General features: G+C 36.8%; 2 protein-coding genes across 2 annotated transcripts; both read left to right on the top strand.

Moving 5' to 3' along the window:
- Positions 1-1,329: 1,329 nt before the first annotated feature.
- On the top strand, positions 1,330-5,043 carry cdx4 (caudal type homeobox 4). The gene is made up of 3 exons (XM_032555471.1): positions 1,330-2,057; positions 2,964-3,109; positions 4,312-5,043. Exons 1-3 carry the CDS (start codon positions 1,619-1,621, stop codon positions 4,543-4,545), a joined length of 819 nt encoding a protein of 272 aa, XP_032411362.1. The 5' UTR covers positions 1,330-1,618; the 3' UTR covers positions 4,546-5,043.
- Positions 5,044-8,153: 3,110 nt separating this feature from the next.
- On the top strand, positions 8,154-17,165 carry chic1 (cysteine-rich hydrophobic domain 1). The gene is made up of 6 exons (XM_032555554.1): positions 8,154-8,314; positions 10,282-10,336; positions 12,017-12,172; positions 13,895-13,951; positions 14,402-14,461; positions 15,503-17,165. Exons 1-6 carry the CDS (start codon positions 8,166-8,168, stop codon positions 15,551-15,553), a joined length of 528 nt encoding a protein of 175 aa, XP_032411445.1. The 5' UTR covers positions 8,154-8,165; the 3' UTR covers positions 15,554-17,165.
- Positions 17,166-18,095: the final 930 nt, after the last annotated feature.

The raw sequence follows: 18,095 nt of genomic DNA, 5'->3' as shown, positions 1-18,095 counted from the left end.
TTTCAGGCTTTTGTTACATTTGTTAACATCTAAACATGCTGAATGCATAATGTGCACAAATCCACCATTATTTATTTGTTATTTATTTATTTGGTTGGAAAGTGTTGGACTGGACTGGGAGTGGACAGTGGAGGTTAACAAGGACCCCCCAATTTAGATTTTGCTCATCTAAATTAGATTTTGTAAATCTAAACTGGGGTTCTTCTCAGATAAACATACCAAATTAAAATAACATGTTTTCCACCTTTCATCAACGTCTATGTGAGCCTGTTAGACTATAAAATGTGCTTCCGTGATCAGTCAGCAAAAGGGGGCATCGTTTGGTCCAGAAAGCTTCACGAAGTGTGAAAACTGCAAAAATACCCTGATTACAAAATAACACAATCTATCAAAATGAGAGAGGCTGGACGAAAAATACATTGAAAATACATTTATATTGTTAAAATTGTCTTATTTGAATTTTTTATTCTGCAGTTTTAGTTATAAAATGCACATTTATGCTTTCTGTGCAGCTATTTTGTAATTAACAATGAAAGAAAATTGTGGGAAAATGGCAAAAAGGAAAATGATGCGTGGCTCTATTAAAAGATGCTTCTGTGCAGCATCTCACTTTTACTATCTCATAAACTTTTTGTGACCAATAAACAAGCAGACCGTGATTTAAAGAAGGATAATATGACTGATTAATGCTCACCTTTTTAAAAATGTGCTTGTATGTTTCAGTCGATAATTGAATTCAAACGCATTTTTTTTGTTTGTTTGTTTAGTGAAGCTCCATTTTAAAAGTAGTTTGAGCGGACAGCAGTGACCGATGGTGCCACCGACCACTGTTTGTCTCTGTGAGGAGGAGAGGGGGCTGCAGGAGTTTCCTTGTAACCGGAATTAGCTGTGAAGTGCGACCTTGAGGTGTGAACGGAATACGAAACAAGAAAAAGTCCCTCATACTTTGCACCTCGTTTGCAAGTGAATATCCTGACAAATAAGTCCGGGTTTACGTGTGAAGCGTGGTCACGGTTCCCACAGTAAAATTTCAAACATGATTTCGTTTTAATTCAGAGTGATAAAAGTTTAAATAGTCACCAATCCTAAGTAACGAAGGTAAATTATTTTAACAAGCTATTTATTGTAAAAGTTAATCTGTGCGTAATTACGCACAGGCCTCATTGTTTGCGTGTGTGGACGTGCAGGCCGGTTTTATTGCCCGTGTGTGCAGCTGATAGGCCCTGGTGATAATTTATTCATGGAGCGGATAACCCGTGCTCGGGATAGGCCCACTGTCACGGGATGACGCGCTGCAGGACAGACGCAAGGGACATTCGGGCCTGCAGCACCGGTCACTTCCATTTAGATGTAAATCTGCGAGGATCGAAGAGTTGGTCGACGTCAGGCAGGCCTCAGTGTACCTTTAGCTTCTTGTCATTTGGACGCATAATGTAAAGCTGGAGACAAACTGCATTTCACACTGGGAGCCCATTTGGACTACAGAGAGCGCAGGGATCGACTCTAACAGTTGGCAGGGTCAAAATGTCGCCGTGAGATTGGCTGCATTTTCCCCTCTGCTGCTGAAAAGAAAAACTTTCCAACCTTTTTTTTTTTTTTTTTTTTTTTTTTACAAAACATGTACGTTGGATACTTACTGGATAAAGAAAGCGGAATGTATCACCAAGGACCAGTAAGAAGATCAAGCATCAATCTACCTCCACAGAACTTCGTTTCGTCTCCACAGTACCCCGACTTTACAGGATACCATCATGTGCCAAACATGGACACGCACGCACAATCCGGGGCTAGTTGGGGACCCTCATATGGCGCCCCGAGAGAGGAATGGGGTGCTCCATATAGTCTTGGACCTCCTAACAATCTTCCTCCCCCCATGAACAACTCATCTCCTGGACAAGTTCCTTACTGTTCGTCCGAGTACAGTCACATGCACCCCCCCGGAGCTGCGGTGCTGCAGCCGCCGCCGGACAACGTTACTGTTGCGCAGCTTTCTCCTGAGAGAGAAAGGCGCAATTCATACCAGTGGATGAGCAAAACAGCACAAGCATCTTCTACAGGTGAGAGCGTCATCTTGGACAGACGTACACCTCCATTTTCCGTCATAAATTTGGATTTTACGCAGACGCAAGCCATCTCCCATAACCTCTAAAATGATCCCCGAGAATAAATCTATCTAGCTGGTGTTCATGGACACGAATATAAGTGATAAATGTAATAAACCTACAGCTTTGCCAACTATACTCTCTGTTGTTGTGGGTGGAAATTAAAAAAAAAAAAAGGTGTGAGGAATCGGCGTCGTGCCCAGTTGTGATGTTAATGTCATCATTCCTGGAGGGAGTTGTGAGCCCGACTTCCTTGTTACATTGTTTGCTGCTTCCATCGCTACCAGTCATATCCACTTTGATATGCGCCAAATTCCTTCCCCAGAGTCACTACTGTACCCAGAAAGAGTCACTTTTCCTCGGCTCTTTCCACACACACGCAGCTGGGAGCGTTTATGCAGAAATAAAATAAGCAGATTGTTAAACTGTCTCAATATGAAATATTTCCAAATGTAAAATTCAAATTTTACATTTGAATTTACTTAATTTCTCTTTTACAGCTCAATTTAAATACGAATAAATAAAATAAATTCAGTTGTTTCACAGTTCATTTCCACATATTTGTTCCTAACCTCAGTCTATGCTTAATAACTAAGGGAAAACCGAGACCTGGTTCTTTGAAATTCGCTTTGTCATCAGAACTAGATCAAAAGCAGCTCAATTTGCGTATCTGAGGAGAAGATGTGGATTTCACACGCGGCTGAATAACGATGCGGCGCTCAGATAGGCCTGGCCGGTCCAGACACGCAAGCCTGCCCAACCGGCTGTCTGCAGACTCACGACCATTCAGATAAAAACAAACAAACGAATAAATAAATAAAGCCGCCTTGTCCTCACCGTATGCATTTGTCTTGTTCTCAGGTAAAACAAGAACGAAGGAGAAATACAGGGTGGTGTACACAGACCACCAGAGGCTGGAGCTGGAGAAGGAGTTTCACTTCAACAGATACATCACCATCAGGAGGAAATCCGAACTGGCTGTCAACCTGGGTCTGTCGGAAAGACAGGTATGCATAAAAAATACTCTCATGCGTAATGTTGATCCATTCGGAAGAGGTGTAATATGTCTTGTCATAAATTATTACCAAAGCTTGATAAAAAGGTGATAAGACTTTGACAATATTGGCTGTAATGTGAAAATAATGTGGCATTTCTCCAATTCATAGCACAAAAATGTGTTCTTACAACTGTATCTTATACTTTGTTTTTCGGATTTTACTTAGTTTATTTTCAGAGAAGCAGAATTTTTTTTTTTTTTTTTTTTTACAGATTTTAGATAAATGTGACATTAGAAGAGGCTTGGAAAATGATTAGCATCAGATGTGGTGTACTTCAGCTATTTTATTTTTAAAGACTTAATAAAATATGGCAAAGTTTCCTCTAAAAATTCAGGGAATTATTATTCAACTGTCTGAGAAGTTTCAAAACAAATGGCTTATAATATGAAGGTTGTTTTTAACATTGTTTTACATTATTTCGTTGAAAAAAAAACGTCCTCTCTGAGAATCTCCATTTGTTCATCTACATCCTGTGCAAGTTTTTTATTTTTTTAAGTTTTATGATAAATGCATGCTTTCTAATATCCATCTGTTTTTATTTTATTCAAAATGCTGCCTTAAAAGAGTATGGTATTGTTTCTTTAAACATACTGGATATTAGGATTTATCTTGTTTATTGTTTTTGACAAAAATGGGATATAAATCCCTTTTAAGCCACAAAAATGAGAAAAGTAAAGTTTTACGTTGACTACTGTTCAAGTAGGAGCAGAGTTGAGATATCGATAGATATATATATATATTTATATATATATATATATATATATATATATATATATATATATGGCATGTATATGTTTGTTTTACTTTATCAAAAACTTTGGAAAATCTTACTAAAATATTTGGAGTTTACACAAAGACCCAAATTTATTTTTTACTATATTTAAACAGAAGGAAATGTAACAATCTAATTGAATAAATATTAATATTAGCAAGCGACAAGTAGATTTTATTCGATTACAAAAATGTAAAGTGAAATATAAGGTGGTTTTAGATGTTCAAAAGAAGACGAGTTACCTATCTACTAATATAATATAATATAATATAATATAATATAATATAATATAATATAATATAATATAATATAATATAATATAATATAATATAATATAATATTTTTAGTGCTGAATTTCACTGTTTGTGTCTTTTCTCAGGTGAAAATATGGTTTCAGAACCGCAGAGCCAAAGAGAGGAAGCTGATAAAGAAGAAATTGGGTCAGTCCGACGGCAGCAGCGGGTCTGTGCACAGCGACCCGGGTTCGGTGAGCCCTCTGCCGGTGCCGGGCTCCCTCAGTCCCACGGAGATCCACGGCTCTCTGTACCCTCCTCAGGGAATGAACACCTTGCCGTCTATCAGGAATATCCAGCAGGTGACTGTGACTCAGTAGAACAGTCCAAATGTGGACCGTCCGGTCCGCCATCTCTCCTAAACTGAGCACTCCAACACGCTGACATGCGGGACACTTGATGGGCAGCAGAAGGATCCGAACTCTCAACCCGTTTTGTTTTGTTTTGTTTTGGTTTTTTTATTACAACGACATGCTGGAGGCTCTTGAAATGTTACTTTTAATAGAATAGTTCTAATGAAGTGGGAAAAAATTTTCAACTCCAAAAAAAAAAAAAGGCAACAAAAAAACAAAAAAAAAAAAAATCTTTAAATTGCTTGTGAGTTTATAAGATATAAATATGGTGCTTTGTTTGTGAGGAAGTGTATGTGCTTGATGAAATTTAAGAAGAAAAGAGTCATTCCGGTAAAGTTTGAACCGATGCGTTTACTTGACAAATCATTTTTCACTTGTTTTTAGCACAACGGCAGCTTTTAATGACGCGGGTATATTGTCGTCTAATGGCAATTTTATAAATGTAAATAAAGTGTTTTTGTACAAAATTTATCACCTTTTATTTCCTTTTTTTTTAAAAAAAATTATACACTCATTATAAATAACAGAGTTATACCTAACCTAAATTATGCTTGAACTCTTATTTTCAGTTGGCCAAAACAAGTCGGAGAAACAAATCCAATAAATTCAAACATTACATGGCGAGGCATCTTTCGCTGATCAGTGATTTTTAATCAAATACGGTGTAAAGAAATTAGCATATTTGAGGTTCAATAGAGGTTGCAATTCAATTTTAAAGATTATAAAGTCTAGAAATGTTCCTGCCAATGTTAAAGGTGCGATTTCACTGTTAGAAGTAAGATTCGGTTTTATTCGAGGTGTTTCATGCTCCATTTTTTCCCATTTGACGTGTTAACTGCAGCTTGTTATTTTAGAAATAAGTTGATCTACAGCCTTTCCCTTGTGGGAATTTAATGGGTTAATTTATTACGTCTGAGTGGAGGGCTTCCGTGTGTCAACTCTCTAAAAGATTGTTCCACAGTTTTTCTGTCACGATGGACGGCGAGCACTTTCAGCTCTTGTAAATCCCAGCGCGGTGAGGCGATAAAACTTTTCAGCTCTGGTTGCAAGAGGTTATGGTAGGCCATTTTACCATATAATCAAATCAACTCTAATCGCTTTTTTTTTTCTTTCTTTTTTTGAAAGTTCATGTTTGAAAGACCTCTTAAGTTAAAATATTATTAAAATTACCTTCCCACCAGTTATGAAAAAACGAAAACTGTAACTGAAGGAAAAAGCTACCGTGACCCTAAAATCAGTGGCAATCTCTGCATGTTTTGAGTCATTGTGATGTTCTAGGGTCTATATGTGCTTCAGCTTTAATCTCATCTTTTCCTTGAGAAGCCTCTAATACATCATAGTAATGTGGAGTTTGCCAGCTCCTGCTGCAGCAGAAGCATTCCCAAACCATGACTCTTCCACCTCCATGCTTCACAGTTGGTATGAGGCTCTTTACCTTGGATGTTTGGTTTATGTTGAATAATTTTAGACTAATCTGTGCAAAGAAAATCATTCCAGACGTACTGGGTTTTGTTTCTGTTCTCCCTGGCAAACCTCAGTCTGGTTCTCATGTTTTAATTGGATAAGTTAACTTGAGCAATCTGCTTCTGATTGTAGATGTACTTCAACAATCACATTTTAATAACATTTTAGGGTTTTTGGATACTTCTTTTAGCATCTTGTGGTCTGCCCTGAGGGTAAACTTGACTGGATGGCCAAATGTTGGCAGCGGATTTGAATGTCCTCACCTTATAGACTTCTTTCTGTGAAGTGGTAAAGCTTATTTGAATTGCATAGAGCTCTTTAAATTCTTTATAAGCTACTGCAGATATGAGACAGTTTTTTGGATCTGGAATGAAGGAATGTTGTCACACCAGAGCTGAATGCCTTCTAGAAGCAAGCTGAAAATCTTAATGTGCTAACTACGAATGTATTTATTTTCAATCTATGCACTAAAATATGGCACAGTGTATGCTTTTGCTGTTTTAGTTAGATACAATCAATCAGGTGTACAAGAAAATAGTTTGTCCCTGTAACTTTCCCTGTGTTAAATGCATGGCAGCCATATTGGATTCTGGTATTTCTGCTTGTGGTCTTTAGGAGTACAAATATGACCTTGACACAACATAACAAACTAAAACAATTTATTTTAGTCATTCCTCAATGTGGGAAAGACAAGAGAGCATATTGAAATGAGGCTGATGTGTGTTGGTCTTCATAAATCAACAGATGCTTACAAGTAAACAGATAATTGTCTCTGTATCCATTGAATTAGAGCAAAGAATTATAACGTTTAAAACAACTAAAACCAGGACCAAAGTTTATCTTTTCAACATTCACAGAGCGAGGGGATTGGTAATGGAGGTGAAACAAATCTAAACTCTCACCAGGACATCTGGCACCTTTTTTTGGATAGATCTTTTACCAGAGTTCACATTTACATTTGAGGGTATTGTATCTTTAGTGTAATTTTTCCAGTGGCAAATAATTTCATTTTTAGAAATAAAATACAACAGGTTTTAAGTCACAAATACATCCTCTTTTCCTAGAGCAGCACTGGTGATGTTTGAAGTGCCAAATAAATGTTAGGTATCTAAAATGTAGCTTTTACTAGTAATTGTTTTCAGAAAACACAATGTACTACATACTTCAAGATTTCTTTCATAAATACGACTCCACAAATTCCAGCTGTTTCAAGTTTCACAGTGTAATCCCTTAATAACTATTTAAGATGTTTAAACAGGCAGTTTGTATTTGGAAAATGAGTACATGGAAACACATCTAACATTTAAAATAAGGAAAATTTTAATAATTTTACTATATGGTCTTTATTTGTACATGACAACATTACTAAGAACATTTTATTGCTGTATATGAATAATGTTTTTTTGTAGGACAAAAAAATAAAATGTAGATTCCCCCACAACTTCTAACTTTGGTTGAAAAATTGGGAGTGTATAATGAGTGTTATTGAATATTGGGAATTATTTGGGGGATATTCACTAAAAAGGTCATAGTAAACTTTGCATTATCAGATGATATTATATTTAAGTTTAATAAATTTGTTTGTGATAATCAGCTGGTAGATTTTATGAGAAATGGTTTCTCGTGGTAAGCATGTAATCCTAAAAAACTCAGTATTAGTGCATAGGTGTCCTTGAGTCCAGCTTGCATCATCATCAGAAATGCTAGCGCTACGCTAGTATGCTGCCTTGACATGTTGCAGTTGGTGGGAGACTGAAAGGCTAAAATAACATCACTGTTTGACAATGTCTCCCACTCTATATATGAAGCTATTGTTGAACTGGCGAGTTTCTCCAGTGATTGAATAATGCATCCTAGGTGCACAAAGGAGCATTATCACAGATCCTTCCTCTCCTAGCAGCTGTAAGACTTTAACAAACTCAATAAGTCTGTCTAAGCCTGCTATTATTGTTTTTTTTTTCATTTAAAGTGATCTTCCTGATGTCAAATTCCCACACAGTAGGACAATAAAGGATATTTCTAAAATCTTTTTTTTCTTTGAAAGATCCAAGTCTGCCTCTTACATGGCAAACTGTCTTGCCATACAAGGTTCCAGCTCTTGTAAATCTGGACGCAGCGGGGCGATGATGAGCGTCTTACAACCCAACATGGCGGACTTTGATACCATTTATGAGTTAGAAGACGAAGACGATGAACACGTAGTGAGCGAGGAGCACTTACAAAGATACTGTCCGGAGCCCGTGATCATGCGAGGGGCCGGGCACATCACCGTGTAAGCCGCGCCGTGCTCCTGTTTCTCCTGTCTGTGTGAGGGGCTCGCTTTGTTATTTCCACAGAGCCTGCCTAGCTGAGGCTAGCCTGCTGCTACTACTACTAGCTAACGTCAAAAACACAACAGAAACAGTTGAACATCTGTCAAGTCGCGGAGTTTAGCGCGCAATAAAGTAACGGCTATTTGTCACCATGGCAACCGTTACCTGGACCGGCAGTTGGTATTCCAGTTAGTTATGTTTACATGAAATTAACCGTTAGCTAGAAGTCTTATCACCGAGCAGCAGCCGTCAATCTAATGTTTTGGACTGACATTATCAGTTGAGTGTCTTATCTGTCAGTTTTTCCGACATTTTAAAAAGTTTAAATATAAAGGCTTTGAGTAGACACCCCGCTGGACAACTGATGGAGGCTGTTGCACCTTAAAAAACTCTGATTAAGTGATAACAAGGCTTAAAAAGCATCTCAGTTCAGCATCTGGTCATCACTACCGGCTGCCTCTTCATCTTCTTTTTGCATCATCTACCTCATATGCTCAGTCCCTGTCACTTTATTGAACTTGTCAGGGCGGGTTTGTTCTGTTTGGGGTACAGAACATTTCAAAAACAAATCACAAGTGTGGTTAGATTTGCAGACACAACTAGTCTATCATGCAAATATGTGAGTAAGAATATAATTGTTTATGTAGAAAAGCCTTGCTGAGGCAAAAGTATTTGTCACCTTTAATATCTGTTCTGATTTTCCTTTTTTGTCACACTTAAATATGTCAGATCATACTACCAGTTTTTAATGTGAGACACAGACCATTAAAACTATAAAATTATTTAAATTAAGGGGAAACAGCTATTTAACCAGCCTGGTGACAAACTAACAAACCTGATTAAATTATGCTATTAACCATATTCTTTTTTTTTACTCAAACATAACCCATCTGACAACTTGACATTGGCTGAAAAAATACCAAGAACAGATGAAGCATCAGTTAATTGGCATCTGTCTGCCTGGAAAGGGCTACCAAGCCATTTCTAATTTCTTGGGAGGCCAACGAACCACAGGGAGAGACATTATACACAAACAGAGATAACATTAAACCACAGTAAACCTTCCTAGGAGTGGTGACATACCAAAACTACCCTCATCCAACAATGAGCAAAAATGGCATCAATGGGACAGTTCCAGGACAAAAACAGTGCTAACAAACCAAACACAAAAGTACAGCTTACATTTGTCAAAAATATTGTCATGATCCTCAAGACTTTGGGGGAAATATTTTGCGGACAGATGACAGTAAAGAAGTTCTTGGAAGGAGTGTGTCTTGCAAGCCTGTCGCAATAAATCAATTAATGGCTCAATAATTAAAACTCAATAATTTCCATTTGCATGATTGTTAATTTTTCTTTTTCTAACAAAATCTAGATAACAAAAGTCTTTGGTTTGGTTCATTGGTCTCAACTTGCCCTTTTTTGAAGGACAATTTTGTTTACAGAGACTTCATAATTCATTTTAATTATTATTTTGTTTATCTATTTTGGATACTTAAAATATCTTCCTGTTCCAGTGTTAAATACTCATCAGAATTTAAAGTTTGTTGATCTTTCAGAATATGTTCTTGCGTTATTATGCCATTATCATAACATTACTTGAAAATGGCTTCAAAATCAAAATATTGTTTAGTGCAATAACCTCTGGGATAATTTATCATTATTGTTGGCAGCGCAGTATGGCAGTATTGGTTCATCTTTAGCAACATGACTGAATATTTTCTGCAATTTGAGTAAATGATTGAAAAGTACAATAACAAGCTCATTAATCTAATGAGGAAAAATATGTTTTTGTTGTTCATGTTTTCTGTTTTTAACATTATTAAGCTGCAGAAATGATTCAGTTAACTATTATAATCATCACTGCACCAACTTTCTTATGTTTTAGCTCTCATGTCAAATGTTTTTTTCTCTTCTTTTTTTCCAGGTTTGGATTAAGCAACAGATTCGACACAGAATTTCCCTCTGTTCTCACAGGAAAGGTACGGTTTGTTGTTGTTATTTTTTTATACACTACACTCTTTCATGAATTTCTGTTCAAACCCAACCGGGATGAATTAAGCAATTAAAGCTGCAGTGGATCTTTTGTTCTGCTGGGCCTTTAATGGCCCTGACTTCCCCAGAACGGCCCATTCAAAGTTTCCTGGGTTGGTTTGATCTGATGCAGATGCATTATAGGCAGCGCGGCAGAAAAGAGCCTGAATGTGCTGCTGTCCAGCTCTGTAAATGAGTAAGCCGTCCATTGGTGCTCGGCTGGCAGGGGGATCATCTGTTTCTTTTTCTCTTTTTTTTCGGAGGGTCGAGCTCCAGGTGATAAAATAATGAAATGAGGATTCTGCCGCAGACAGGGGAGCTTCCTGGGTCGGACACTGAAACACAAAAAGGCTGCGGGGGGAAGAGCAGGCCGAGGGAAGTGTAGGGTCATAAAAAGCACCTTCAGTATTGTGACCCAGGGTGACATGTGATGGATGAGGTCACAATTATGATGATTGAAGGGTGCAGATCAGACCCTGCTGGGCTTTATTCTGAGTTCTTTAGCTGTTTGCAAAGAGACCTTTGCATCCTGTCATAAAAGATTACGACCCCTGTTTTATGGCGTACAGACTCGGCGAGGAATGAGCAACCATTCAAGTTGTTTGGCCAGTGCTGCCACAAGCTCTCAGCTTATCTCTCCTTTGACTCCCTGCTTTGCCTTGAACAGTCTGGAGCTCAGTTAGCAAGTCTGGGTGTAGAATAAAGAGATCCCGTCTCTGGACAACATCTGCAAACATCTACCCTTTTGGTTTTCTCCAGCTCTTTGATCCTTCCTCAGCACAATTAAGCACCTTTTAGGTCAACAACACTGAGAGACACTTGCACTGTCCCTCTCCCTTTCAGCTGTTCTTTAGCTGCACATCTCCTCTAGTGCTGTAGCGGTTAATCTTAATGAATTATTGTAATAATTGTCAACTAATTTATAGTGCTATGCTAATTTACATTATTTTAATTTATTTTGAATGCACCAGCTTCTGTACTTTTTCGACGTCATCTGTTCCAGATGTTCCCTTACGGGGTTAACATCTCGTTTCTTTACAAAAGTAAGAAATAAAAATAAATAAGTCTAAGTAATTTCTGAAAACAGCTCCACTCAGCTATAGCGCCGTGGCGTTCAGAGCGCAGGAAGAACCCCGAAATTATTTTACTGCTTTTTACAAAACAGTGTAGCAAAGCATCATTTTACATGCAGCTATTCACAGCTGAAGTCAAATAAACATCTATTTATTTATTGTTTATCAGATGAACTGCAACAAGTATCCAGAACTGAAAGCGGTTTTTATTTTCTTTCTTTCCAAAAGGTGTACATGAAGCATGAACTTTACTTAACATTGATTAAAACAGAATGTTTATTTGTTTATTGCTTATTTGCCGTAATTAAGCAAATATTTTACAAAAATAAATTCATTTTGCATTTAAGATTTTAAAGAAACTTTTTTTCCCAAGTGGCATAGTTTAGTTTCATGTCGTTCAAATTCTGCATAAAGAACAATTCATTTTTTAGTTTTTCTGCGTCTTCTAATGTTTAAAATAATCTTGCATGACAAATCTGGAGGACATGTCATTTTTCTTCATCCGGTTAATCGTCAGAATGATCAATACTTGAAATAATTGTTTTTTTTTTCCAGGTAGCACCAGAGGAATTCAAAACCAGCATCGGCAGAGTGAACGCCTGCTTAAAGAAGAACCTGCCAGTGAATGTGAAGTGGCTTCTCTGCGGCTGTTTGTGCTGCTGCTGCACGGTGGGCTGCAGTCTGTGGCCCGTCATCTGCCTCAACAAGAGAGTAAGTCCGACTCCAATAGCCTGACATCAGCTCTCATTTACCATCCGGCAGGATTTTTATCCAGATTTTTTTCCCGATTTTCTCATTCCGACAATCTTAGGTCAAACTTAAGATAATGTTAACCCATAATTTAGCATTTAGTTTTCAAAAATAGTACTCAAGTAAGAGCAGCACTACTTCAACATGTTTTACTCAAGCAGAAGTAAAAAGTATTTGGTAAAAAGTTTACTCAAATACCGAGTAACTGATCAAGTCATCAGTCATTTAATATTTAGAAATTACCTCATCAGACGGACCAAAATATAAAGTTAAGTGGAATATTTGGTATTTTAAGAACCAAAATGACAATAATTCATATAAGTTACAAAAAATAACAATAAATCAGGCAAAAGAAAATTTTTCCACATCAGTTTATTTCAGTAAAAAAAAAACTTATGAAACTTCTACAAAAACTGCATTGTGTGTGTCTGGTGAATCTTTTGTTAAAATATGTTTGTTTTTCATTCAGTGGGTAGAAAATCCAGAAATTTTACTCAAGTAAGAGTAAAATTACTCAAAAGTACTCAGGTAAAAAGTCAAAAGTACAGCGTAGTAAAAATACTCCTGGAAGTAATTTTTTTTTCAAAAAACGTACTCAAGTAAATGTACTGTAATGCCTGCTTCCCAACTCTGGTTAAGGCTGATCGGCTCCAGTCGGTAGAACGTCGGGACCGCTCCGATCTAAAATTCAACATGTTGGATTGTCTTGGCCCGATATCACAGCGTGTGATGAGAACGCAGCCCGTTGAATCAGAAAGCACAGTGACAATCCCAAACAAAGAACCGCTGATGAGTCCGCTGGACATCAGAGATGGAGAACCGACTTGTTTACTCGTTAACGCAAATGTTTGTTCAACCAAAACAACAAGAAGAGAAACTGGATCAAAACTATATCATTAATTCGATGTAAGTTTATTGTAAGTTTACACTTTGGTCTAGTTTCTTTAGGAAACCTCTTATTCTTATGATTTTTATCGTCACACGAAGGCCTGTTACATTAAATTGTCCCCCAAGTTATTGTGATAAACCGTAATGTTGTCTGTTTGAAACCATTTTCAAGTAATATAATGGTAACAGCATGAAAATGCACAAACATATTCTAAATCCTAATTAACATTTAACACTGGAACTGAAATACATTTTAAATATCCAAAATAAATAAACAAAATAACAAATAAAATGAATGAAGAAGTCTCTGTAAACAAAACTGTCCTTCAAAAAACAAAAAAGACTAGTTTAGACCGAAACTTTAAACTGAACACTTTTGTTATTCAGTTTGTGGTAGAAACAGAAAAACTATAAATCATACAAAAACTATAAATTATACAAATAGAAATGATTGAGTTTGTTCTAATTTATCATGCCATTAATTGATTTATTGCTTATTGCGACAGGCCTAATCACGTGTGTTTTCTCTCAGGGTTTGATTTTTAAATCCACGATGGTTATAACGGCTCGTGTTCATGTTTTAGCGATTCTCTCTCTCCCAGCCCGAGGTGGCGTCGTTTAAAGGTTGTGTTACTGACAACAAAGTGGAAATTACTGGCCGATAAATTGGTTAGTTCAGTCCATAAATCCTGAAAGTGGGGGCAGTTTCCTCCTACCTGTTGGAGCGTTTGATTGACCTGTGATTCATGTCGTCTAACGTGCATCTCTTCATTTTTGTTTCTTTTTATTCCAAAGACAAGACGGTCAATCCAGAAGCTGTTAGAGTGGGAAAATAACCGATTATACCACAAGGTGAGACACATGTCAACCTGTACATTTGCCTGTTGTGTGGAAGTGCGTGATTTGTCTGCACGCTGAGCATCATCGTGACGGATAATGATCATTAACCTGTTCTGCAAACTGCGGTCTGCCACAGAGGTCTGAGAGGGCCGCGAGGTCGGCAGTAAAAGGCCGTGTTAATTTTGTTTTGTCTCACAGCAACAAATTACAGCTAGTAGCCGTGCGGAGAAATAAAGGAAGCTCTTCGGGGTGTCTGGCCACGGCTTGACCTCCGCGAGACCAGACAGTCCTGCTCCTGAATTCCCCCGACGCTAAAGAGGAGATCTCAGACAGATTCTCCTTCCTTTCTTTGTGTGTGGGTGCGTGTGTGTGTGTGTGTGTGTGATTCGGTCGGGGGTGTTTGAGTGTCTTTGTTTCTGCTGAAGAGCGGCGGAGATGTTCACTCCTCTGTTCTCCCTCCAGCTAGGGCTGCACTGGAAGCTCAGCAAGAGAAAATGTGAAAGCAGCAACATGATGGAATATGTGAGTTCACCGATGAACATTAGCTGATAAGATTTATGTGTTATCAGTTTCAAAACAATCCAGCATAGATGCAACTTTTTTTTTAGTTATCTGATGATGAATTGGAAAACAAATTAGCATTTTGTCCTTTTTATACAAGATATAAACTAATAAGTCACTTTTTTGCCCTAAATGTAATAACAGTGTTCCTTTAGTAAACACTGCAGCTAAAAAAATACTTCTAACGTCAACATGTAAAAAACTCAATACTTTCTGAGTGACTTGTCAATGTAAGTTGAATTAATTGATTAATAATTGGATAGCAAAAGGTGCTTAATAGATTTTTTATTACAGAATTTGAACCAAGTTTTTGAAAAGTTTTGTGCCAAACATTTTTACAAAAGGTGTTTTATTTAATCTTAATTACAAAATGTTTATATTTTCTGCACAGATTAGTTCAATAAGGACTTAATATTGATGTTTAAGTGTTTTATGTAAATCTAAGAATGCTGTGTGGGAGACGGAAACCCCAAAGGAATTAATTATCTGTCTACTTATCTTTTAATTTAACTTGGATAGCCTTTATTTTTATTCTTTTATTTAATTTGCAAAGACAAATTAGATATATTTTGACTTTCTAAATGTGCAAATATGTCTTAAGTTTTAGTTCAATAAATTATTTACACCTGGAGGGAATAAACACAACTAAACCAGGTTCTACTCCACAATTATTCACTACTTTGTGTTGAGCTATTGCAAAAAATCCCAACAAAATACAATAAAATGTGAGAAATAATAATTTTTGAAAAACAGTTCAGGATGTAGGAATATTTCTATATGCTTACCGCCTTTTCTTTTTTTTCCAAAACATATTTTATGAGAAAAAAAAAATCACTTTTGGCAAAAAATAACTTCGGCCATTATTATATGAAGGTGATGATATTCTAATTTATTGAGCATGGCTGCATAAATACCACTTTGCGTTCCTTACACTTTGCTTTAAAGCTAAAATATTTAGAGTGTTGTGCCGTTTTCCTGTAAACCGTTTTCTTCTCTCTGCAGGTGATTCTTATAGAATTCCTTCCTAAATATCCTATATTCCGGCCGGACTGAGGAAACATCATCAGACCGGATGGACGGCCCTTCAATCTTATCCTTAGTGCCTTGTATGTATATATATGTATGTTTATATATATATATACACACAGTATGTTGGAATAAGGGTCTGGCGTCTCTTGTGACGACCCCGTACATCTCCCTGTACTTTGTACAAAACAATTTGCAACACTGTCACTTTGCTTTAGAGCAGATTTTGCACATTTTCTTCCCGTTTGTTGATGTTGTTGCACTCTGATTTTATTTTATCTCATGTGTTAAAACAAGTAAAACTTTTGAAAAGTGCATTTACCCCAAAGAACCTTCAGCCTGGTAAACCAGTGACCCCTTCCTCGCAGACGAATGTGATGCCTCCACCTTTCCGTGACGATCCTTGCCTTATGTACGGTTAGATATTAAAGTATAAATCGATGTAACTGGAACCGGCTGGATCCAGTTCTTAGCAGGTAGACGAGACGGTTGCCTAGCGCCCAGCATACGTCTCCCCCTCCATGTTGTTTTCGTCTTTATATTAACTCTTTGTACCTGGGAATTAGCTAGTACAAGTACTTGACGTGTAAATACCATGGTAGGATAAGCTGTACAGTGGTATGCCATTGTTTACATAAAGTTTACTTAATCTTTTAGATTTCTTTGCCAATATATTGCTGTACCATAGTTTTGATTAATGAAAGATGTCTAGTTCATATGGACCTGTTTACCTTGTAAGCCATATATAGTTACAGTGTATCTGATGCCAGATTATTGCACTCGAGCCCAGAGGAGAATCCTGATATTCAAACAAATTGTCTTTTGGTGGGTTTTTGCCAATGATTGATTCTATAGGTATTTTTTAATCCTTCGATTTTGCATTATTTTTGTAGTTTTGTATCCGTCTGTGCCGTGTTGGAAGCACTTCACTTTGTTTCGGTCATCATCCTGATTGTGTTATTTTTTATTTAAGTCGGGGGTGTCCAAAGTGTGGCCCGGGGGCCATTTGCAGCCCCTGGACTGATTGTGTGTGGCCGCTGACTTCAGTTCAAGAAAGATATAAATGACAAAATGAAAGTAAAATCTTCTTACTATAGAAAATATTTGCTAAAAGTAAATATGCTTTTTCCATTCTCTTCAAGAACCAGAAACTTTTACTGAAAAGTTTCACTCAAATCTCTGCTTCTAATTGATTTAATAAACTTACCTAAATACAGCAAGCATTTTCAAAGAAAATGGGATTGGCCTAAATCCTGATTTTATTCATTTTTTCTTTCAATTCATACCTGGAAAGTTTACATAATTATTGTTGGTAAGGAAAATCTGCAGAACCGTTTTTAAGTTTTGGATCTAGAATAATTTACACATCATTTTTCAGGAGCAAATCTGACTACTTTGTTTAATTTAAATACTGCTTAGTTTATTGCTGATTGGCCCATGTGACAAAAGGTTTGGACACCCCTGATTTAAGTCAAAACATTTCCCGGGTTTCATTTTATTAGTGCCTCTGGAATAGTACCGTCTCCTTTATGTGTGAAGGAGACTGAAATCCTCCTCCCGGTATTGTTACAGTTCATGTAAACGTTCGTCACCACAACCTAATTCCTCTGAAGAGAGAAAATAAACTGTTGATTTTCACCTTTTTTGTTTTGTTTTTTTGTTTCTTCTCTTAATTCGTGGCGTTCTGCAACCGAAGCTGCAGCAGTTTGTCATGTTTAACAAGGCGCTGTATCGTTAACTTTAACAAGATGGGCTGCAATTACTTGACACATTTGTAAAACGTAAGAACGCTGCTACCATAACCTGCTGCTACTTCCTAATTTTACAGACCGGTGGTCAGAGAGCTGGAAACACGCTTCACTCTGTTTCTACTGTATCTTAAATACAAAAAAAAACCTCCCCTTGCACTGAAGTGGTGACATTTTATGATCCTTTGTTTCAGTTTTCCCATTCAATCTTAGTCTTGAGGCAGTAACTCGAGTTAATTTTAGTAAAGTTACACTTCATTATAGAGTAAAGTGTAACTTTAGACACTTTATTTTGCATTAAAAGCACATTTTTGTGCTTTTAATGCAAAATAAAGTGTGCAAAAAATTAATCATGCCTCCATCTACTTGTATTGCAGGCATTTTAATAAATATCTTAATTTTTGAGGAACTTCTAATTGGTAATCCATAACTTTCTGTTTCCAGAAACACAGTTTCTGGTGTTTCTGCTACTTATCTGCTATAAGTAGCAGATAAATGGCACATTGAGGGCAGGAGGTTTTCATAAAATACCATCTACACACCAAAAAAGCTTTTTTTTTTTTGTCCTACAATCAGAAATGTAAACGTGAAAGTTGGTACTTCTCGGATTTTAACGTGTTGATGTCAAAGAAGCCCACTATTGAGCTTTTCAGTAACTTAAAATAATGGATGTATATGTAGAAAAACTATGACCGAGTGTTAGGGCCATACCAAGAAAAAATAAAAACCAAATTACAAGAATAAAGTTATAAAGTCATTTTTTTGAGAATAAAGTCATAGTATTACAAAAATAAAGTTGTATGAGAATAAAGTCAGGTTTA

The sequence above is a fragment of the Xiphophorus hellerii genome, chromosome 23 (assembly GCF_003331165.1).
Source record: "Xiphophorus hellerii strain 12219 chromosome 23, Xiphophorus_hellerii-4.1, whole genome shotgun sequence".
NCBI lineage: Eukaryota > Metazoa > Chordata > Actinopteri > Cyprinodontiformes > Poeciliidae > Xiphophorus > Xiphophorus hellerii.
This window is presented reverse-complemented; position numbering and strand designations above follow the sequence as displayed.